Source organism: Felis catus, chromosome F2 (genome assembly GCF_018350175.1).
Source record: "Felis catus isolate Fca126 chromosome F2, F.catus_Fca126_mat1.0, whole genome shotgun sequence".
Lineage (NCBI taxonomy): Eukaryota > Metazoa > Chordata > Mammalia > Carnivora > Felidae > Felis > Felis catus.
In genome coordinates, this window is record NC_058385.1 from 19,092,802 (window position 1) to 19,117,814 (window position 25,013).

Sequence of the window (25,013 nt, forward strand, 5' to 3'; positions counted from 1 at the left end):
TCAGCACAGTGCCTGATGTGAGGCTTGACACGAGGCTCTAACCCATGAACCGTGAGATCATGACTTGAACCAAAGTTGGATGCTTAAACACACTAGGCCACCCAGGCACCCCAGTGTATTCATCATTCTAATAATTACTTTATCATTTAGATTTCAGTTAGAAACTGAAAATATTCTACCTCATTAAAATAGAATAGTGCCAAGCATTAATAGATAATATCTGGCAGGTTTTGTTGTTGTTGTTGTTGTTGTTGTTGTTGTTGTTGTTTTTAAAAAGCCTCGGTTTGTTGCTTTCTTATTTGTTTTCCATAACATTTAAAACATTTATATCTGTTTTGTCTCTGGGATAAAACTAATTATATCATATTATAGTTACCTACCTTCTTAAGTAGACATTAATATCCACTAGACAGTTAGACTTCAGAGTTTCAAAAAAGAGCAAGAATATTTTTAAAAATTCCCACCAGATTATTTGTACATAATCTTACTCTACCACTATAATCTTAAGAATTATGAGATTCTCTGGTGAAAATGTATTTCAGATTGCTTTACAGAAAATTTTAGTTGGCTAGAGTCTTTCCTTAATAGACTGAATTTGTATCTACTTACTACCAAAGATGGTATATGGTATATCTACCTATCTACCATAGTTACAGCACTTGGCTGCATACTGTGGAGGAATATCTTGGAGAACATTTTATTTAGAAAAAAAAGCCCAAAAAAGGGAAGAGAAGAAGGAAGGAAGGAAGGAAGGAAGGAAGGAAGGAAGGAAGGAAGGAAGGAAAAAAAGAGAAGGAGGGAGGAAAGGAGTAGTGAGGGAGGGAGAGAGGAAGGAGGGAAGGAAGAAAAGGAAACACTGATACCATCGATGTTCACAGAACCTAAGTTTTCTATCTTTAGAAGTTCTCAGCATTTCTTGCCTTGACTTATCCAATACTGAAAATGCCTTGGACAGGATCTTACTCAAATTCTTTAATTTGTTTTTCTCCTTCTCTTTCAATTTGTGTAAACTTTCCAAATTTTCAAAGTTTAGGCATTTCTGTTTTTTTCTTTGATGATTTAATCCTAGACACCTGCTCCCTGTAATAAGGCTGTTAAGGAAATGGAATTATGGATACCTAGATTTGTATTTTTTTTTTCCTTTGCAAACTAAACATAGATTATTAGTAGCCTTCCATGACTAAACAGGATGCAGGATTCTTTATAGTTGCATCACCCTTTACAGCTTTGGTAAGTACTTTATAGTTTTTAGGAGCTTATTGATCGTCTTTGGCAGAACTAATATTGGTAAGGAATAAAAGGATCAGTATTTCTCAGAGTAAGCCTTCTCCCAAGACTTTAAGAGCCAACTGCACTACATCATCACAGCTGCATTGGACAGTCCACAGCCAATGCAGCTGGCTGAGGTGGTCTTAGCTCACAGCACCCTGAAGGCTCCAACGAACTAGCAAGTGAATTCCAGCAGGCTTCTCACTCTAGGGTTCTCTTTTTCTGCCTCTGTGTGATAGTTATTCTGAGATAGAAAGAAAAAAAAAAAAAGATCATACTCAGATGGGGATGGGGTGCCTAGGCTAACTTCAAAACACCTTGTGAAATACATTTCTTGAATTTGCAAGTAGAAAGAGAATTCTGGCATGGAGATTCTACTGTTTGTCGGGGGAGGGGGATGAGGTGGAGAGAAGGCTTGAGCTATGCTGTGATTGGAAGCTGTTGGCATGAGGAACCTGGAAGCAAGCTAACTAGAAGCAGACGGCCTTTGCACTTGGTTTGGGTAGCACATTTGACTTTCTCTGGATGGTTCTGAGTCGGAAATGGACACAAAAGGAGGGAAGCCGGCCTTTATTAACCAAGTCCTGAATGTTTGGGGCTAATTTCTGCTAAGGCTTCACAGGGTTGTTCCAGCAGAGGTGTGGGAAGTGTTCTAATGTCCTCGATGATCTTTCCTCCCTCTGTTTGTATGTTCAATCTCTAAGTCCCCTCCTTTAGTCATACTGTCCATGCAAAAAGTTGGCCAGAAGATGACTAGAGATCCAGATCTTCACTGCTTGATGATTGTTCACTTGTCTCCATAATCGGTTGCATCCCAAGGGCTTCTTAATCTTTTTGATGTTATATCCTCATGGTGGCCATCTGATAAGAAAGTGGCTGTGTAGAAGCATTTAAAACTTGCATTAAGTATTAAGATGGTATAATTAAATGGGCTGGTATCATGACCCCTGTGACATAAACAAGAATAATTAAAAGTTCGTTTGAGATACTTCAAAAACAACAGCCTGAATGTCCGAACAAGGCCAAGAGAATAATTCTGTAGGTCATAAAGATCAATCTTAGAGAACCAAAAAGCTTTTTTTCCTTAAAATGATAGGTATCTTTTTCTAACTTATATGTTCCATTGAGCCAAGTACAGCACGAAATGTTAGCAATGAATGGCAGAGATACTGTCATGACTAGTGAACAAGAAATCTAAATTGTCCATTATTACCCTTGCCAAGGAATTGAGACCGATCTATAATCCATCTAGGTTATGAGTGGTATAATTTTATAACTTATGCCAGAGTTAAAATGACAGGTCTTACAGTCTTTTGTTTGTATGGTTTTTACTATTGGAAACACTGCTTTGCTTATTTGTAGGAGTACTGAATTGGTAACACCTCCAGGTAATGTGTCTGAATAATCAAGGATAGCCTCATTTTGGAGCTTATATCTCAATTGTAATTTTCAGATTTGATGATTTATAGAATTAGAGTGTCTATGTGCAGATAAAGTTTGTAATACTATTCTTAAAGTGTGTAAGATAGTAGTATAAGGCAAGCAAGGCTAGCTATCCTGGCTGCAAAGGAAGTAGTATCTGTTAGGAACACATGGATATCCAGGAAAAAAGAAACTGTTCATGACTTGAGGTTGGAATCCAGACCTTCTATTAGCTGGATTACATATTTGCATTTCTATTGGTCCAGGTGGTGAATAATTGGCCCATCATCTTAGGAAGGTCCCTCTCTTTTTCTGTGAGAAAAGGATACTAGCAGAGTCACAAATGGATCTATTTAAGGTCATCTGTCCCCGTAGGTGCAAGTGAAGACACCATTGGTTATAATTCCCTTTGATCTCATTTCCCCTAGATTGGAATTTGCCCTAGATTTTCATCATTAGGGTCTAGTGAGAAATAGTGTATCTAGCAACCAGTGAGCTTGAAGGCTATTGTTTGGGATAATCAAAGATTGGTGTTACAATAATTATACTTTGATCTAAGTTTAGTAAAAGGAGAATAAAAGAAAAAGGGTCATTATGGATAGGCAACATCCAGGGTCTCTAGAAAATGAGAAATGATTATAAGTAAGCAGATAAAAAACAAAATAGGAATTAGGCAGAGGTTTTTATCCAGAATCTTGTACAGAAACTGTCCACTATCTGGATTATTCTAAAAGTTGGGTCTTGGATCATCTTCTACTATGAAGATCAACTGCTTCTAGAGAATCTCTGAGAATCTTCAGTTGAGGTCCCCTAGTAGGTCAGGCTTCCTCTTTTGTTGATTCTGGATTACTTCTTTAGTTGTGAAATGTGAGCCCAAGTATTTACTCCAGAGAGTTTTACTTCTGTATCTGTTGTTAACAGTATCTGATAGAATCCCTTCCAATTAGGTTGAAGAACAGTTTTTCCCTGATACATCTTCTGATAGATAAAGCCTCATAGTTGAAAATCATGAAGAGGCTATTTAAGAAGACTGTTTGAATGCACCCTTAACCTGTAATATTTTGTGATGTCTGTGTGCATGAGGATAGTATCATACGTAAAATCTTTAAACACATGGGCCTTCCAGTTACCAGTTCATAGGGAAGCAAACAATATGTCCCTGATGGAGCAGACTGTACTGCATCAAGGGTGGGTAGGAGTACCCTTGACCTCTTTTGGTCAAGGGTTTCTGAAAGTTTTGTTAGTTTTATTTCAAGGGTATCATTATTCTTTCTACCTTTTCAGAAGTATATAGATGGTAAGAGCGACATGGTTTCTGAGTAAGGGGTAATACCTTACAGAGTTCTTTTGTCGTATTTCTTGTGAAAAGTGTGCCTGGGTCACTTGTTAAAAATTTATATTCCCAAGGCTGGAAACACAAAGTTGAGCACATTTTTAGCAACTGTAAAGATCATAGCTTTTTGACAAAACAATGTTTCAACCCATCCTGAAATTATACAGGCATACAACAGCTAAATCATATTGAAATCTCATGGAAAGTGAAAGCTATTTAAAATCCATCAGAAGGGCCCTTGAAGCTTTAGTTTCTGGCCATGACTCACATTTACAGCTTTTCTAGAATTATGCTGGTGATAAGTCCACATGACTTAAATATTACTTCAGCTATCTTTTTAAAGTTAACCCAGCCATGTTAATTTAAGATAATAACCAATTTATCTGTCCCATGATGAGTAGTTTCATGGAGAAATTTAGCTAACATACTTTTGAAACCACCTAGTGCCACCAAGCAGCTATCTTGAGGACACCAGAGATTATCTAGTGAAGCTAGAACCACATTTTTTCCCTTTTATTTTTTTCAAAATGAGGGGCTAAATGTTGACGTTTTACAATGGTCTCTTTGAATTCCTTTAAGGATTTATCCTTTGAGTTTAATAGTGTCAAAATCTTTGTTAAGGCCACTTGTTTGGCAAAATGATCTGCTAGAGATTATTTCCTTTAGCTCCCATATTATTTCTGTTTTCATGAACCCCAACTTTTATAATTGTTACCTCTTTTTGAAGAAGGAATGCATGTAAACATCTTGTCCATTTTTGATGGGAGTTCCAACAGAGTTGACCCCTTTGTTTCCAAAGCATCCCAAATTCATATATTCATGTATATATATACTCTGTGGTCTTTGTCTAGTTGACAAGCTCAAGTAAGTGCAATAATTCTGCAATCTGGGCTGATTTTACTTCACGTAGAGGATTGTATTCCAAAGGCAAGCTTAAATTGGTAAGACATTTTCTACTCCAGTTTGAAGTTTTGAGGTATGATCTATCAACAAATAATATTTGGCCAGACTTTTCAATGGGAGCCCTCAAAAAGACTGAATGGAATATAGTAAGTTCCCTGAGCTAAGAAAATTGTGAAGTTCTCTTCTTCTGGTAGGGGCAGGAGAGGGCAGATCAGTCATGTCTCAGTGGTGAACAGTACTGTGAGGAAGAGACATGAACAAAATCTCATGGAGGCTAATTAGCTATAGCTGAAAGGTGCTGTGTTTTCAGACAGTAGTAATGTCTGTGTTGTATGAGGAACCATAAGATCAAGAGAGAAGTCTATATAACTATTTCAGCAAAAGCACCAAATTTTGAAGTGGTGGTTATTGCTCTAAAACAAGGGGAATGCGTCTTTTCAACCAGGTCAAAGTGATGAGTTTTTATGACTCCCATGAAATTGAGTTAAAACTCTGTGGGCTTGCCAAATTGCTCATGTGCAAGTAGATGAAAAAATGTTAGTTGGGATTGCCTGAGGAAGGAGACAAATAGACTCCTGTGACAAGCCTTCTTCAGATAATGGAAAGCCTGTTTATGACTTAAACTGAAAGTTGTCACAATCTCAGGAAAATTTGACACTTGTTTACAATACCCATTTAAACCCAAAATACTCTTGATTGTTTTGGGAGGGGTGTCAGATGTTCAGATAGTCCTATAGCCTTATCAGGAGAGAGTGATTTGCCTACTTATATAGGTTATAACCTCAAATGATGGATTATGTTTTGGCAAAATTATAATTTATCTTTTGAAACTTTATGTCCGTCTTTTGCTAAGACTGAGAACAAATAAATAGAATCCTTTTTACAGGAGTCCTTGTGCTATGAATAAAGCAGGGGATCGTGTACATATTCCATCAGGACTGAATTACCAGGGAAACTTAGATCTTTTAGTCTTGATTGAGAACCTGGGAAAAGTAGGCACGGGCTTTGGTGAACCTTGGGCATGACTATTCAGGTATATTGTCCTCCCCATGTGAAAACAAAAAGGAAAGGTTAAGAGTGAAAACAGAGAAGCCTTCAGACATGCTCTTATTGGAAGCTGTTGGATAGGAAAGTTGTGAAGGCAAGTTAATTAGAAGCAAATGATCTTATATAATTAATTTGGAAGACATATAGTCTTGTCTTTGGTTGGCTCTGAGTTGGAAGCAAAGGCAAAAATTGAGAAACTGGCAGTCATTGACTGAGTCCTGACCATGTGAGGCTAATTGCTATAGAGATTTTAGGTTGGTTTCTTTGACCAGTTACAGAAAGGTGATAGACCCATGTTCTGTAGGCATAGATGGTCTGCCCACTGTCCAAAACAGACTCAGTCTCTTACCATTTTTCTTCTGTAAATCTTCTCATGTAATTTGTCTCCAACTACATCTAGAAATGATTTGAAAAATAATTGAAGCATGAGGTAATATTTTTGCAAAGTGGAAATATAATGTTTTGCTTAACTATTGGCAGATACCTGAAAATATGGACTCTTCTTATTAATTCCATTAGGGCTAATTTTTTCTCTGCAATTGTTTATGTTGTTACAGAGGATCTCGATGATTTAAGAATGGAGGGAGTAACTACCCTTGTACCTTCTGGGAGCAAATTTAACCAAGGTCGTGCTACTCACCCTGCCGAACCTCAGGCCAAGGTCACGTTGAACATCTGTTCAAGGTGTGCCAGGTAAAACAAATAATAGGTATGGTATATAAAAATATGATCTTAATTTTTAAAATCTAAGATTTTGATGCAAAGGGTGTATTCCTCTATGTTAAGAAAATCATTTACTTCAAATTACCTTTTGTGCTAACATTGGCAAGGGAGTTAGTCGTGCAGTGTATCCTTGTGTTCAGTGCCACTCAGAACAACAATGAATCAAAGAGTTTAGCTTGCCCTCACTTCACAGTTTGAGAAATTTTAACTCTTTCTGTCTCTGAATTTCATTTGCTGCCTTCCCTTCTGTTCCCTTTCAAAGGCAGACTCTAAGGGCTTTAAGGGTTCAAAGCCACTTTTAAAGCACCCGCGTAAAAACGAGTTTGCCCAGGTATCCTTTAAGATCTGATATTATTGGCCTCTTAACCTGCTCCTCATCTTGTTCACCTCCTGGAAAGAATTTAATCAGCTTGACACTTTTCAGTTTTGGCAGCTGGAAGCAATCTTTGCATAGACTGTATGTGGCCAAAGAAGTGGCTTAAGTTACTGCCAAGTCAGCTCCCAGTGCTGGTCTAGCAGAAACTCACCAAATAGCTAGAATTCATTCTTTTGTAGGAACTAAATCTCATTTGCAAAGAGGCTTTTAAGCCTGTTTAAATGATAAAACAAGCCTTCTAACCCTTATGTAAATGGTGCAGATTAGCAAGAACAATGCACTGGCTGGCCAGTCTTATCTCCTTTTCTTTATGTCTAGCTGTTCTATTGTACTGTTTGAGAGGGGATTAGCCGCTGGGAAATGGGGGGCGGGGAGTGTAGGAAAATCAAATCAGATTTTTGTAGTTTTTCCTCTTTCCTTTTACCCTTTTGAAATTTTTAATTGTCACAGGCTTAGAAAAATAGAAAGGCAGGGATGTTATTTGAGACCATTAGGAAAAATGCCATAGCACAGTGGAAACATCAATGGAAGTAATATTTGGGTGAACTGACTTTGATTAGGGCTGTGAAGAAAACTTCTAATATTTATGTGATGGTATGTAGGCATCTTGAGTGTACAGGTCACCTATGGGAAAGTTTTGTATTTTTTTAAAAAAAGCCTTTATAGTATTGTTAAATAACAAAAATTCAGCTGGGTAAATTTTGAAGATGGAATTGGCTTTATCAAACAATTCCTGAATGAAGCAGCATCCGAACTGAAAAGAGTTCCACTGAGCAACAGGAAAGAAAAGGTTTTTAAAGGTAAAAAGGCAGAGGAATGAGGGGGAATTGTTAGCAAAGAATCCATTGTTTTAGGCGATGTGGCCTGGCCCTCCTAGGGGAAAGGAAGGGGTCTATCAGTAAACTTCCTCGTGCTGACCAGGAAATCCCCATGTTGACTGGTTAAAGGTTACACACTCCTGGAGACTTGAAACTGCAGTTAGGTTAAGTATTAAGTCTTGGTTTACTGACTTGGGGGCTTAACTTAAATGGCTCCATTATGGCCCTGTGGTTTCTTTTTAACAGTATATTTGTTCATTTATACTTTGACTTGAGAGGGATTAGTATTTGGTCCTTCATATCATTTGTAGAAGATTGTTTTTTTCAAAAGCTTATGAAAATGATACCTTTCTAAACTATTGAGAATTTGAATTGAGAAAAGACCAAGCACATACCTAACCCTAAATTACCCACCATTCAGCTTGCCAATAATAGAGTTAGGCTATAAGTCACAACCTGCATTTAAAGTTGAGCCCTTAACTAATTTATTAAAGAGATTCGATTGAATAAATAATCAATTATTGCTTTCTCACTATGTACTACATACATATGTACTATTTTAAGCACATTAAATATATAAATTTATTTAATCCTCAATTAACACTGGGAATTAATTACTATTGTAATGTTAGGTTATGTTATTGCGAAGCACCAAGCTATTGTCTGAGGGCAAAGACGGAAGCCTCAAATAGTTAAAAACAATGAGATAGGAAGAGATTTGGGTGTTAAAAATGATGGGAGCTCATGACTCTTTTGATGGAGAAGAGGCAATGTTGTACTTTCAAAAGCAAGATAAGGATATATTGATTCAGAGGAATGTGGTAAAGAGTACGGAAAGAGACATAAGGCTGTTGATTTTAGAGTAGATACCATGGTCAAAATTCAGAATGGAGGAAAAACTTAATATCGGTTATCAAGAACCTTTAAAAACCTGAGACTTTACCTTATTTGCAAATGTTTTTATCAATGCTGGAAGAAGACAGTTGTCAGAGACAGAGGACTCCGGGTGTTAGCATTTTCACTGGCCCCCAAAGCCACAAATTTCACAGAATGACACAAACAGGATAGAAAGTTATAGTACTCGAGAGGAACCCTGAGTGTTTTGTAATGGGAAGTTACCATAGCTCTACAGGGAGACTCCATATTTCTCTTCCAAGGCTGTTTGTAGTATAAACATTCCTGAACAGATTGTCTGAAACAAAGGTTGTCAGTGTCTCTGCTCACAAGATAGGTAATAACTTGAGAGACTCATGGAGAATTATCTCCCGGTACTACTTAGAGTGGATTACTTTTGTAATGCATTGATATGGTAATCAAATTCCTCCATAATTATTTTTCAAACATAAATTTATATTGTTGGCTCACCTCTCCTTGTTGCAAGTAAGACTTTTAAGACTGTGAGAATTATGCTTTTTAAGCCAGGGCTGAGCAATTACCTGAGGCAGAAGTCATTAACTAGAGGACTGTGGGCAGTGTTCATTTGTATTGTGTATCTCCATAATATTTAGAAACACAATTGGATTAGTTGCCAATATTACATAAAATATTGGCATTTCTGTCTTCTTGTAAAAATCTGTACAGGTGATAATACCAGGCCCACATTCTCAGATGATTACATAGTAGCGGCTTCCACAGCCAGAAGCTTAGACTCCACAGTGGTGCTCCATTTCACCTTGAATTGTCTGTCCAGCTTCACTCATCTACACTACCTGCCTAAGTCTGCAGGCCTTTGTAACCTCTCATTTGTAGAAACGTATTTGCAGAAATGATAAACAATGAATCAGGACTGGAAGAATGCTGACTGAGGTTCCTAGCCTGGCCACAGGAGAAGATTCTGGTGCTCAGAAGAGACAGCTGATACTACAAGGCTATGCACAGGAGTTTATGGTAGGCAGGTAGTAGTTTTGGAGTCACCAGGTGATCCCTCAGAACTCAGAGTGAGTCAGTAAGAAATCCAGTGTTGTAGACTAGACCAACATGGAGAAAATGATTGCTTCATTTAGACAACTGTGCCCATTCTCATTGTTCTTCTTGAGTGGGCACTGGTACCCAGCCTCGAAGATAATAAGGGATAATGGGGGCTTTATGGAGGAAGCCTGGACATTAGATTTTGGGCCTTTTAGGATCAGGATTTAATTCCAAATCTCACTGGATTGGAGACAGTCTAGTGATAATAGATAATAAAGTTTTGGATAATTAATGTTCAGTTGTAGCACATAATTACCAATACTTTTCAAGGCTTTACAACAAAGATAAAATAGACAACATCCTTCAAAGTCTGGCAAAGGGATTTAAATACGTACCCTAAGTTACCTAGTGTGCCATCTTGGGAAAAATTATGCAAATATTCAGTAAATCTGGTCTCCTCTGTGAAATGGAGTTCTCGAAATCCTGGAGATAACCTCTAATGACAATTAAGAGGTCTGGACAGGATAATGTATGCAAAGGCAGCTAGCAAATTGTTCACAGTACAAGGATCTCAAGGAACAGAGGGTTTCCTCTTCTCTTTCTCTCACTCACTGGGATAATTACCATGTAAATACTTAAACAGTTCAAAATACTTTGAGTTTTTTCCCATCTTCTTGAGAGGGTTGGATTAAAGTGCTCAGGTATTGAAGAAAAAGGAGCTTCATTTTTCTGATGTTCAGGAATTTTCTCCTGCCTTAGGCTTCTAGCTAGCTAGGGAAAAAAGTACATCCATCTTCCAGGATTTCTGTATTTAATAAGAGCGTAAGGTGGCAATATTTTTGGTGGTTATTAGTTTGTTGTTTCTTCAAGTTTTAAGATCAAGAAATCACTTTTTTCCATAGAACTGGAGAGGTATAATGCAATAGGTGAACTTAATGGTTTTGTTGTTATCTCAAAGTAACACCATAGCTGCAAGATACTGTCAGTAAGCTCAGGACAGCGTCAGTGAGACTCAGTGATGTTCAGAGTTTCTGCAAAGAGCCCATCAATGAGCAAGTTGGTGGTAAGAGGTTGAGTCTACTCTTTAGATTGCCATTTTTCTCAGTCTTTTTTTTCAGATATGACACCACTTGTGAGCTACTTAGGGGGTTACAGTATCTAGGAGTGAGTTTGCATATGATATGTCCAGAACGTTATTGCCCTTATCAAGTTGAGGGCATTCAGCCAATGGCCACAGAGCACTTCTCATTCAGAAACTGATTGGAAGACATCATCTGGAAAGAGACATACATTCTACTGGAATGATTGAGGGGTATAAAATACAGGTGACCACTGGAGGGACTTCCACTTTCCAAGACATCAGGAGAAGAGGAATTCACAGTAAATTGCTCTGTAAAGTTTTATGTGGGACAAAGTGACTAAATAATTTCAAAAGTTTATTGATTTAGCCTATTTACAAGAAATAAGATTATAGAATTTCTTTTTTTCATAAATTTTTCACTCATGGTCGGGAAAGTGCAGATAAAACAAAGCTGTGTTTCCAAGCTGGAAAATTATTCTGGAGTAGTGTTATTCCTATAGGTCTGAATGGCCTTAGTCTGATGTGGGCATTGCTGCAATTGTGTGATTTAAACAAAGAGATGACATCATCCAGCAAGTGGGAAAATGTTGGCTAGTAGATATCTGACCACCAAGATATATTAAGATTCTAACCCAAAACATCCCATTTTCCCCCTCAGATCATAAAGTAAAGAAGCCATTATAAAAGCAACAATTTTAAGTAAAGAATTTTCTGTGTAGGATGTTGTAGTGTCCTTATAACTGCTGATTTTACTCCTTACAAAATAGATTTTTAATGTATTCATTGTCTTGGTTTGACTTTTGGAAGATTCTACCAATATAACTACAAATCCTTGAATGGTATGGGCAAAACAAGTTTCATTTGTTGTCTGGGAATCACACTAAGTAGTATCAACTAAAAAGCAAAGTGTCAGTAGGTCAATAATGCAAATAATCAGCAACACTTCTGCAGTTTTAAAAAATAGTAGTTTGCCAGATTTTGAGTTTCAAATTAAATTTTTAAATTCAATGTCTTGAATTTCTGTTGTAAGATAACAGTTAAGATACCGACAGCAAGTAGACAAATGTGGATACCAAGGCACCAGATGACTATTTCAGTGAAGTTTATAAGACATTTTCCTGGAAAGACCACCCATTAATTCTGTCTACCCACTGCCATTCTGAGGAGTTAAATCTTGTTTTCTTGGACTCCTGCCAGGGCATTCCGGGTGGTAAAATGCTATTTGTTTTTGATGGTGCAAGTGTTTGCATTCATTCATGCTTAACATCAATAGTGCACACACAAAAAGAACTGAAAGCCATTTCAAAAGAAATTGGATTCAAGAGAACATACAGTGACACCGGCTCAGAAACCACAGCATGAGAATGCTGGGGGAAATTTGTTTCCAAATAGCCTGCTGATTTTTAACTGATCTGCTTCATGTCACTGCACCAAAACTTGTTCATCATTTTTCCTACACATCATGACATTAAAATGCTGTTTGGTTGTGTGTTGACTTGATAAGGCAGAAGGAGATCGTCCTTGGTGATGGCACACTGCAGTAAAGATGAAGGGGAAAGCTTGTTAAGTGTGAACGAATATCCAACTGTCTCTATTAGGATTTACTGGCTGACTTGAGGAAACCCGCATAATTAATCATACATTATATTCTGTTTCACTTGCCTAGGCATTTTTTCTTTTTTTCCCAACTATTTTTAGAAGGCTTAAATTCATCGTTTCCATTGGAAGGAAAGGTGAGCAGAACTGACATAAAGAAAAATGGGTGAGGGCCATAAAGAAAAATGCTATCACTTGGTTAAAGTTAAAAATTTTTCATAAAAATTATAATTTCATAAAAATATGAAATTATACATCATATTTATATACAGCTTTAGCTTTACATTAAATTTAATGCAGAAATCTAAACTCACATGGAATCAAATGACATTCCCCAAATCCCCAGTATTACCTTCAGCCATAACTATACCAGTTACGACAAAGTGAAACACGTAATAGCTTTCTTAAAATGAAAGTAAACCAACAAATCACTCAATTTCATTATCAAATAATCTTTTCCTATTGCAAATTAAAAGGCATTTAAATTCCTTGATTTTAACTATATAGAGGGAGGAAAAAAAGAAAACTCCACAACGATAGCAATAAGATTTAAAACTCATTGTTAATCTGCTATGAAGGAGAAAGATATTCATTCTACTCGTATTTTCTAGAATTTGGGCTTTGGCAGGTTAGACTCTTAAACTTTAGTTAGACCCAGGGCAGGTTATAATTCTTTGCCTGTGACTTTTTTCTTATTAACCTAAAGTTAAATTGTTCTTTTGTAGCTTAAAACTGCTAAGGGGAAAATAGAGTTATAGGTTTGAAAAATTTAACTCAGATGGGGTCATGTCAAAGGGTGCTGTGTCCAGTGTCTCCCAGCTTCCTGAGACCCCTCAGGCATTGCTACTTAGGCACTGCAAAGCCAGCCTGAGAAACTGTAGAACTCCAGCTATGTTTAGCAGTGCTAAATCCCCATGCATCCGCTGTGACTGTTCATTTCTATAAACCCACAAAGGCTGTGACTTATTGCTGGGGACAGTTGGACAACAGTGAGAGCAAGTTAGAGGAATTCATGTTGGGCACATTCTATAAGGAAGCTCTTTCTCTGGAAATAGCACCCAAGGTAAGTGCACACAAGCAAAACACTCTTGTGGACCTACTTCTTTCCACTCTTAACATCCTGATGCCCGAAGTGTGTACCATTTGACCCCAGTATCAAGAGCTGATGAGAGGAGAAGATGGAAAGGATTCGAGTGACTTAAAGTCCCATAGCATCCTCTCTGAACAAGTGTGTCCAGAAAAACTAAATCTAAAACTGTTAGCCTTTTGGCAAGAACAATTCCTCAAAACGTTGAGGACATTGGAAGCCACACCGATAGTCCTTATATAAGGATTCAAATTATTTCACCCAGTTTCCCCAGCGCTTAATGAGTTTACAGATGCCACTGTTGGTGTTCAGTTGTTAATTCATGGAGTAATTGTGAGGTTTAAAGGGACTGAAGAATTAGCCTCAATGAATCGCCTGCTGGGAACAGCTACAGGTACTTTGTGGAAAATATTTGAATCTCTCATATGTTATTGAACTAGTAGTGTCAGTGATGAATTTTCACTTCCTGTTGTGGGCTTAACCATCATCAGTTCCCTGAATTTTTGTCAAAACAGAAGCTGAATATTCCGACTTGCTCTACCACACATTGGTTTGATGACCTGTTAGTGGTAAAGTTTTCTTGCAATTTTTTTGAGCTAAAGGCTAAGATTAAAGGTTTTCTGAATGAGAAGAATCACTTTCAACCACTCTTATTGGACACTGAATAGTTTTCAAAATTAGCTTTTCCTTCAGACTTGATAACGTTTCCTCAAGAATTCAACCGAACATTACAAGGCAAAGCAGTGCTTATATGAAAACCTTATATTTTGTAAAGTAATTTTGATGACAACTAATGTAGTTTGAATTAAATCACATCAAACTGTTTTATATGCTTGCGTTTTATAGGCTCGTGAATTAATATTAGCATTTGGTAGTATCTATCTGTGTAAAAAGACATTTTGAAAGGTGAAATACATAAGATCTCATTACAGAATCAGCATTAACAGGTGAAAATTTGCTATCGATTTTGATGAAGGGGGAGCTCAATTTTGGGAAATTTTATCCTCTCCACCCTCTAACAATTCATTCTCATTAATAGATCTGTATTACAAAAGACTGTAATTGTTTATTATATTTTGAATTTAAGCACTAAAAACTTGTGGAAAAATTAGCATCATTTTTATTTACAGATATTCAGGTATTCACCCTGTGGCTCAAAAAGTCAACATGCTGTATTCAAACACACTGTTTTAATTCACTTATCAGATTTCATGGTTATCACCTTTTATATTTTAATTGTTTCTTGTAAAGGCACCTTTCCTAACAGATAATCCTTGACACACTCAGATCTCTGTAATTGTTTTCAATAAGATAGCATTATAATTAATTTGTAACACAGGAATCAGTCCCTTGATACAGTATGAGGATGTGGATGTGGTCTTTTACTCTTATGAGCATTTTAAAGTTTTCTGAGGATTCTTCTCCAATTTTCTGTTTCTTCCCTCTTGAAGTCTTTAATGAGTTTCTGCAACTTCTACTGGGTATTGGTGAGGATGATTCTTAAATTTTTTTTTAATGATTATTTATTTTTGAGACAGAGAGACAGAAAATTACTAGGCGAGGGGCAGAGAGAGGGAGACACAGAATCTGAAGCAGGCTCCAGGCTCTGAACTGTCAGCGCAGAGCCCCACACACGGCTTGAACTCGTTAACTGCGAGACCATGACCTGAGCCAAAGTCAGATGCTCAACCGACTGAGGCACTCAGGCGCCTGAGGATGATTCTTAAAGAGCTTTGTTTTTCTTCTTACAGCTTTACAGATACCATGATTCCATCTTTCTGAGATAGGATGTGGATATTTCAGGACATCCTTGTCCTGGGTTAAACCAAGGAGGTCAAATAAATTAAAGACAAATAAAGGAAAAGAAAGAAAAGGCCTTGGATACTCTCCTGACCCTAGAATTGAGGAATACATCTAGAAACCTCAGTAGCCTAGGGACAAGAATAGTACATTTCTGTTTCTGTTTGCTTGTTTGCTTGTTTTTTTTCCCTCGTGAGAGGAATAACACAGGTAATAGAAAGTCAAAGAGGCACACAGGTTCAGTTTATGATTTCTGCCTGAAACAACAACAAAGTCTTTTTGATCGGAAAACTTCCCTAGTACGAATCATAGCCAAACCTTCCTGAAAATGGAAGAAAATAATGAAGAAAATATGAAAATAAGAACTTGTCCATGTCCTATAGGCTGCCTGTTCTCTTCCTAGTGTGTGCATTGCTCAAATCCCACCTGGAGCATGACAATTTCTTATATAGATAGATAGATAGATAGATAGATAGATAGATAGATAGACAGATATCTATCTATCTATATAGATAGATAGATAGATATGACTATGAACTCAGTATCAGTATCTTGAAATATGGCTTATGTCATTTCATCAAGATCTGCAGGCAGGAGTAACTGAGAGAATGTTCTCACCCAGTTTCCGGTGTGAAGATCTTGAGCAAATGAGACATATGTCTACATTTCCTAGTCTTAGGGGGGTAGCAGTAGAGATGGTGAGAAATTTTCAGAATTAGAAATCCTTTGAAAATAGAGCTGACAGAATTTGCCGTTAGACTTAAATGATGTGTAAAGGGATAAAGGGAAGAATCACTGATGACCACGTATTTGCCCATTACTGGAATATGGTATACCATTGGTGAGATAGAGAAGATAGAAGGAGCTTGTTGAGGATGGGAGGAATTAGGAGTTTTGGCACATGTTAAATTTGAGGTTTTTATTGTACATATGCGGTTAAAATCTCTCTCGGCAACAGAATGGACAGTTAATGAGTGAAAGGTTATATTCTCTTTCAGCAGTATGAAAGAAATGAAAGAGTTTGCATGTCTTTCCAGTACAGGCTTTGTGATGGATTGTCACTGGCATTGGGATTAATCAGCTGCCTTTATCAGAAGTCACCTCATGTCTCACAACTCTTCACCTATCCCAGCATGGCTGGTTCAGGACCTACCATAATCTGTTGACTTGCATATCCTTTTTTTTTTTTTTTAAGTTTATTTATTTACTTTGAGAGAGAGAGAGAGAGAGAGAGAGAGAGAGAGAGAGAGAGAGAGCACATGCATAAGCAGGGGAGGGGGAGAGAGAGAGAGAGAGAGAGAGAGAGAGAGAGAGAGAGAGAGAGAATCCCAAGCAGGCTCCACATTGCCAGTGCAGAGCCTGACTAGGAGCTCCATCTCATGAACCTTGAGATCATGATCTGAGCTGAAATCAAGAGTTGGATGCTTAACTGACTGAGCCACCCAGATGTCCTGCATTTCCTTTTTAAAAAAGCATTTATCATTCTTTCAGTCTTATTAGAGTAATAAGTCTATGAGAGTAGGGACCAAGTCTGTCTTAGATAACTGATATAGCCCCAATATCTTAAATAATTCTTGATCCACATGAGATTGTCAATAAACACATGGATGAACAGAAGATTAGAGGAATACCAACTGAATCTCTATTTCTTTCCCTCTGTGTCTCTTTCCATTTTTATTTCCATCTCTATCTCTAGATTCATCTTTCTTTCTCCCTAGCAACATCTCTGGGTTTACCCCCCAGATTCTACCATCTGTTGGGCAGACCAATGTAGACGGTCCTGGTACCTGGATGCCCCATGTTTAAAATATCCTTAGAGCTTATGATCTTTCTCTCTCAGAGTTCATATTATAGTCTTTAAAAAGACATTTGTAACTTCTTCCCAAGTAATGTGCTTACCAGAGATTAGTCATTGAATTGGGGTAATGAGATCTATAATTAACTTCTGGTCATGGGCTCACCTGAATGTTAGGGGAAGAGACATCACTTATTTGAAAATTTCAACAGTGTCATGAGAAGTCATGGAGAAGCATTTACCAAAAGAAAGAGATTTAGCACAAAATAATAGCATGACCATCATATTAAAATAAAATCAACAAAATGTTCTATTTATAGAGAGCTTTAAATTATAGAAAGTATTTTGAAAAGCATGAATTCATTTAAAGACAATCCTCATAATTTTTATATCAACTGTACAAGTGATGAAACTTGATCAAGAGAATTTGAGTAACTTCTCACACAGCTAATAAATGTCTTTGGTGGGCATGAACCCAGGGCTTTCGAATCAATATTCAGTATTCTTTCAGCTATAGTACACTGCTTCTGTAAAACACTCTGAAACTCAGTATCATTCCTAATCTTCCATTTTCTACCTTGGGATTAACAATAGCCCTTTGTGATTTTCTTGCCACTAACATTGTATCACCTGGGACCTTCTTTAAAGTTCCTTTTGCATCCAACACACTTGAGTTGCTATCCATAGCTACCTTGGTAATGCTTTCCTTCTTCCTGTCTCAGTGCCCAGTGTCTTTACCTTGACCCAGTCCCTGGAGGCCCTGGATTCTTCTCCCTTCCTGGATCCAATCTCTATTCCCAAGTAGTCTTCTCCCCTTCCAATGTGAAAATTCATGTAATGTGACTCTAGATTCTTTCTGTACCAAGTCAGCATGACAAAAGTTTAGCAGTTAAGTCCTGAAAACTGGAATCTTCTTTTGGAGTTTAGTAATAAGAGTAAAAAGTAGGTATGGGACAACAGCTTGAGGAAATAGTAATTGATTTATCTCCTTATTTTTTATCTTCTGCCCTAAACCCTAGCTAAACTGGGCTTCTCTCTTTTCCCATAAATGTTCTGTGTATGTACCCCATATTCTTTCTTCCAAAATAAGGTCACCACACTCTGCATGGAAGACTTCTCCCTTACTCACAACCCACAAACATAGCCAAATACTCTTCTTCCAGCACAGTTCATATTTGCTTCCTTCCTTTTAAAGTTCACTCAGTACTTTTAAATCGAAAACAATTACCTTTGTTGTCCTCCTGCTTAATTGTTTTTTAAGTTTATTTAAAAGAGACAGAGAGCACCCAAGTGGGGATGGGCAGAAAATCCCAAGAAGGCTCCACACTGTCAGCACAGAGCCCAAGGTGGGGCTCAAACCCACAAACCGTGAGATCATGACCTGAGCCAAAATCCAGAGTCAGATGGTCAGCTAACTGACTGAGCCACCCAAGCACCCCACTCCTGCTTACATTTATCTTCACTTCTGCTCTTGGTCACTTTCTCACTAATTGTTATCTACTTTATTCTCCTCTCTTAGAGAAGAAGTTGTGGCAACATATACATTAATTCATCTTATATCCAATTTGGAGTTCCAGCAGTTTACAGGGGATATGTTTGGAATGACTATCATTCCTGTCACATTGCCTACATGCTTAATAAAGGGGAGAGGGTTGGGGCCATGGTTAAGAACAGAAATAAATAAAAATTTTGTAGTGAAGTCTGAAAGTTGTCGACAGTTTTCCATACTGGGTAGTCTAGTGAGTATAAATTTCTAATCTGATGGTTTGAAATTGTCTTTGCTGTCTTCTCAAATTTTTTTAAATTGGTTGTTTTTATTCACTTGCTTCCAGCATTTTTTTTCTTTAAGAGGAAGTATGCATTATGTCCACCTTCTCCAGCCCACATACATTTTTTTGCATAATAACAGTATCAAATTACTTTTCTTTGAATCTTAGTAAGTTAGGAGATTTTACCATTTAAAAAAAACATCACTTCGTAAAACTCACACTTTTCTTATGATTTACTTTTCTTCTTACTGTAATAAACCACTTAATGGTTTCTTCAGAGACGTCATGAGTAATAAATTTTAGTTTTTGTGTCTGAAATGTCTTAAATACTTCCTTCCCTTTGAATAATGGTTTATCTAATGATTAGTGTTTCATTCCACTTGTGGGTGTTTCTGTATTGTTTCTCTATATAATTATTATTCCTTCATAGGTAATCTTTATCTCCAGAAACTCTCAAATTCTTTTCTTGCTTGATATTCAACTCCCATTTAATGTAAGGCCATCAAAATTCATGTTTTCCACCTGAGACTCATGGCTCTCCTATTTTGGTAAGGTGCTCAGCCAACTCTTTCTGTGAATATTTACTCTCCCCTATTCCTTCTTTTCTCTCCTTCAGGCATCCATCTAGAGCTTCTCAATCTATTCTGTACATCTTCTTATGCCTCTTAGATATTTTTAGATCTCATTTTTCTTAGCTTAATTCTCTTTTAATTTCTTTTTCTTACTTTCAAGTAACCAAATTGTCTCTTTACGTCCAATTTAGATTAAATATCTCTATGTTCTTAGAATTTACTCTTTCCCTCCCTTACCATATATGGTTTACAATCTTTTTTCTTTCTTTCTTTGAGATCCTTAAATATACATATTTAAAGTCTTGGGGTTTTTTGTTCTGTGTTGTTTTTAGGCTGGATATATTCTTTTTTTTTTTTTAATTTTTTTTCAACATTTATTTATTTTTGGGACAGAGAGAGACAGAGCATGAACGGGGGAGGGGCAGAGAGAGAGGGAGACACAGAATCGGAAACAGGCTCCAGGCTCTGAGCCATCAGCCCAGAGCCCGACGCGAGGCTTGAACTCACGGACCGCGAGATCGTGACCTGGCTGAAGTCGGACGCTCAACCGACTGCGCCACCCAGGCGCCCCTAGGCTGGATATATTCTTAACATCGTATTTTTAGTTGGTTGGTGATTTTTCATGGCACGCATTTTATGCATAAACTTTAAAGTTTTTGTAAATTCATCAAGAAAGGGAGGCCCCTCGCTTCCTCTTCCTTACCCCTGTCTGTTTTGCTGGCTTTTCAGTCTCCTTCATCCACCCCTCTCTGGAGTGACCAGTGTAATACTACTATAGTGTAATATAACACCTTGCATTGGAGGCTCAGGGTTCCAAGCCAGCAGATGGCTTGGTTGGTTTCTCGCTGGTGGCTGTTTCTGCTTCCTTGAGTCATCTCTAGGTCTACAGATGTACAGTGGTTTACTGATAGGGCATCTCATTCAGCCTTCTCTCCTGCAGTAAGCCTTCAAGAACAGGATATTTTGCATACGTGTGCAGCCTCTTCTGCTTCTTGCTGGTGCTGGGCAAGTGGTGATTTTAAATGCCTCCTGTTTGGCAACTTAATGTGTTTCCATTTAAGTCCATGATAGTGCTTTATCTTGTACTGAGCATGGTTCTATCTTTTAAAACGTTTTAAAGCGTATTTTATCTCTTACCAGTGTATGTGTGTGTGTGTGCAGACAGCAGATTTTTATGTAAATTTACTCTATCATCTTCACTTGAAGTTATCTCATCGATTAAATACTTCCCTATCCATACACACAAACATTCACGGAAGTAGGTGAATGGGGTCATTGGACAAATATGCTGAGAATTAAAAGTAAGATTTTCTTGGAGAAAATACTTATAGGGATAGGAGGGAAGCAAATCAGAGCATCTTTAATATGACCACGTATGTAATTAAAAATATTTTTTAATTGTGCTAGTCATAGACCTTCATGTTATAAGAATCAGAAACTTCCGTGGGATTTACTTTAGCTAATGAGGGTTTAAGATAAGGATGTTTGGGAAGAAATAACAGAATAGTTCGGTCTCATGACATTTGGAATATTGCTCATGACTATTTTGGATACATCAGCTTCACTAGTAGCCCAACAACAGCCCAAACAGGACACCATTCTCTCTGGACTTCTCCAAATCTGCTTCTATGTCAAGGTACTCTGTTAATAAGTAATTGATTTCAACTTTTGCAGTCTGCTTCCTCCTGGATTTTAATGCCTCCTGGCATCTGCTTATGGTCTCCTTGTGCCTCTCTATTTCTACTGTTATAGAATAAATATTTGTTACTCCTGTAAAATGCATGTGTTGAAGTTTTAAACCTCCAACGATGTTTAAGAGGTAATTAGGTTTAAATGAGGTCATGAAGTGGTACCCTCATGATGGGATTAATGCCTTTATAGGAAGAAGAAGGAACAGGAGAGCTCTGTCTCCAAATGCACACAAAGAAGAAGTCATTTGAGAACTCAATGAAATGGTGGTCGGCTGCAAACCAGGAGGGGAGCCCTTACCAAGAACCAAATCTAATGCCACCCTTACCTGGCACCCAGCCTATGGTATTTTGTTATAGCAGCCTGAGATAAGAAACCTTTAGGATCATGCCTTTCACTAAATCTTACCTACAGATTCCTAGAGAGGGAATCTGATGGATTACCACCAAGCACCATTTGGTATTGTGTCTACCCTTGAAGAGCAGAGTTCTTATTCTATACCATTTTGACACCAGTGCCTCAACTTTAGTGACCCCTAGTATAATCTTCTGGAATCAAGGGATCTAGAGCCATTTTGTACAAAATGAGGGTATATAGGTTTCGGTAGCCTTATGAGCACCTTGCCCAGACTTCTAAATTTAGTGACTTAGACTTTTTGTGCAAGAAAATGAAAAGTATTGCATTACCGTTTTTTAATAATTTGTCATTCGTTTGTAACAAGATTAACCAGATGCCCCTTCCTTCCTCCTGTAGCTTGCATGCATTAGTGTGCCCCAGTCCATACTCAGAGAAAGCACCATGGAAAACATAGCATGTCATGTCCTGTTGCATTCACGGGAGGATGTGCTGATGGCAGAGTAGCTGCTGCACTGGGAGATTCCTATTTTAATATAATTCACAATGCCCATTAACCATAGAAGTATTACATGATGGGCTACAATTCACATTTTAAACCATGCAAAGTAAGAATCTTTCTCATGGAGATCCTAGACTATCTTAATATGTTTATAATGGAGAGAATACCTAGAATTTAGATTTATAAAAACATAATCTAATATGATACTCAAGGAACAGGCTATGCTGTAAAAGCTAATTCTCTACCATAGCTTCAGCCAGGAAAATGTGGGTTCAATTTAGTAATGTCATAGGGTTGGAAGAAAAATCATTGCCGAGATGAAATTCACATTTGTGTGGAACAGTCCACTCCTTCAAGTGAGTTAATATAGAGGTATTTATGGTATGTCTTAGTAAGTCCATTTTGATTTAAAATACAGATGGAAATAAGAAAGGCAACTTCCAATTGTGGAGGCAGGCAATGTGCAGCAGTGAGTATGTCCAATTATCTGGATATTTTAGTAAAGTACCTATTATGGCGAGTGGGAGGATTGTCCTTTGGGTCCAATCACCCCATTTTATTACCTTCCCTGAAAGGAATTCATGAGATAATTACCTGACTCTCTACTCAGAATTCTCTGGCTCTCGGAGAAGTGGGTAGGAAAGAGAGCCACATTCTTTTCTGCACAGCTGCCTCACCTCCATCCAGCCGCAGCTCTCCTTTAGTGTTGCAGAGAGGCAGCTGGCTGATATGTGTTGCAGCTAAGGCTTCCTTCCTGCATTTGCCAGAAGCATTGAATCCTTCTTACCTGTGAATACAGTGCCAGTCTTTTCCACCTTTCTCTCTTAGATCATTTATGCCATTTTTCCCTTGCTCCTGACCAGCAATCACACTGGCCTTCTGGCTTTTCCTCTAACAGGTGAAGTGCATTTCAGTCTTGCTCTGGGACACTTGATATTTCCCCTGATAGATGGGGCTTCCTCAGACCTTGCATGGTCTACTCCTTTATTTCCAAATGAGAGTGGCCTTTCCTGATCCCAAATCCATCACTCTCACTCTCCTTACCTGATTTTTTTTTTTCTCCAAGTTTCACACTTATTTCTTTCACTGCATGCTTCCTCTGTTTTCCCCTGCTAGAAGACCAGCTGCATGAGGCCAGGAATCTTGGCTGTTTTGTTCACTGCTCTAGTTCCAGCACCAAGAATAGTGCTCAGAATACATATAATTATTGAATGGTTGAATAAAATAGTGCATAAGCTATATTACTTATTAAAATTAAGAATAACTGTTCATTTTTATCAGTCAGGTTCCTTATGAGGTATTTTTTTTCTAAACACTCTATATGCTTTAACTCACTCAATCCTGACAATATCAGAAAGGTTAGGTAATTTACCCAATGATGCACAGCATGTAAGTTGCAGCAAGAAGTCTTGCTCCAGAGTAAGGACTCTTTCTTCCTTTGCTGCCAACAATGGGGAGAGGTAGGTAGGTGTAGGGGGAGGCTGGGAAGGGAGGGAAAGATGTGGCTGTGTGGCCTGTGCCTATTGCGGTGAGCCAAATTTTCTATATGAAGTTATTCTGTCACTTTCTCCTTAGCATGATAAATATTCAGTAAGAGTGAGTTGGTCAGTGTTACTTCGCTGCTGTGGTCCTAGTCCCCTTGGCATGTACAGTCTAAACACACACTGACGTTTAAGCTAGAATGAAGGCATACTAAGAGTAATCAATAAGTTTGAAATGCTTCCAACCAAGTAACTTCACTATAATTATTTAGTCAGGGATGTGAACATGAAAAAGAAAATTTGGACTTCAGATTCACTATGTTAGACTTTGTGGTGGTAGCAGGATTCAAAAGACCCTGAATCTGCCTCTCCTGAGGTGACCAGAAAATCATCACAAATAGACACAGATTGCATTTGACTCATACAGTTTTGAAATAAAAAATTTGTTCTCCTTGAGAAGGTTTATCCCAAATTATATTTTCACTTGCCTACAAATAGAAACAAATTTAGAAAAAATAAGCTGATTACTGTTTTCCTTGGCTTTAATATGATTTTTGCTTTTCAAAATAGCTTAGGGGCACTTAGGTGGTCAGTTGGTTGAGCATATAACTCTTGATTTCAGCTTAGGTCATGATCTCACTGTTTGTGCTGACAGCACAGAGCCTGCTTGAGATTCTCTCTCCCTCTCTCTCTCTCTCTGCCCCTCCCCTGCTCATGTTCTCTCTCTCTCAAAATAAATAAATTAATTAAAAAACAAACAAATAAAGTGAAGTGGCTTAAATATGGAATAAGAAGTGGGCCCTGGGTGGCTCATTTTGGTTAAACGTTCAACTTCGGCTCAGATCATGATCTTGTGGTTTGTGAGTTCAAGCCCCACATCGGGCTCTGTGCTAACATCTCAGAGCCTGGAGCCTGCTTCAGATTCTGTGTCTCCTCCTTTCTCTCCTCCTCCCATGCTCATGCTCTGTCTCTCAATAATAAATAAATGTTAATTTTTTTTTAATTTGGAATAAGAAAATGCCACTTTTTATCTTTTTTATTTATCATCTTTCCATGATAAAAATAAAATAAACCTCTATCCAGGCTAACTAAGAAAAAGGAGAGAGGACACAAATTATTACTAACTCAGAAATAAAAGAAGGGAATAATTACAGATCTGTAGACATTAAAAAGATAATAAAGGAATACTATGACAACTCTATGACCATAAATTTGATAACCTAGATAAAATGGACCAATTCCTTGAAAGATGAAATTTACCAAAACTCAAGATAGAAGAAATAGATAATATGAAAAGGCCTTTATTTATTAAAGAAATGGAATCAATAATTAATAAGCCTCCAAAACAGCACCAGACTGAGATAGGATCACTGGTGAATTCTACCAAATATTTAAGGAAGAAATGCCACCAATTCTCTAATCAATTTCTCCACCAATTTCTTTCAGAGGATAGAAACAGAGATCTCATTCTATGAGGTCTGACTTACC

General features: G+C 37.6%; 1 protein-coding gene across 1 annotated transcript in view; it reads left to right on the forward strand.

The window, feature by feature from the left end:
• The window catches only part of CF2H8orf34 (chromosome F2 C8orf34 homolog), a 405,526-nt gene that overhangs the window by 259,108 nt on the left and 121,405 nt on the right, over nt 1-25,013 (forward strand). The window contains 1 exon segment of the mRNA XM_019822764.3: nt 6,532-6,667. Within this exon segment, the coding sequence (XP_019678323.2) occupies nt 6,532-6,667 (136 nt within the window).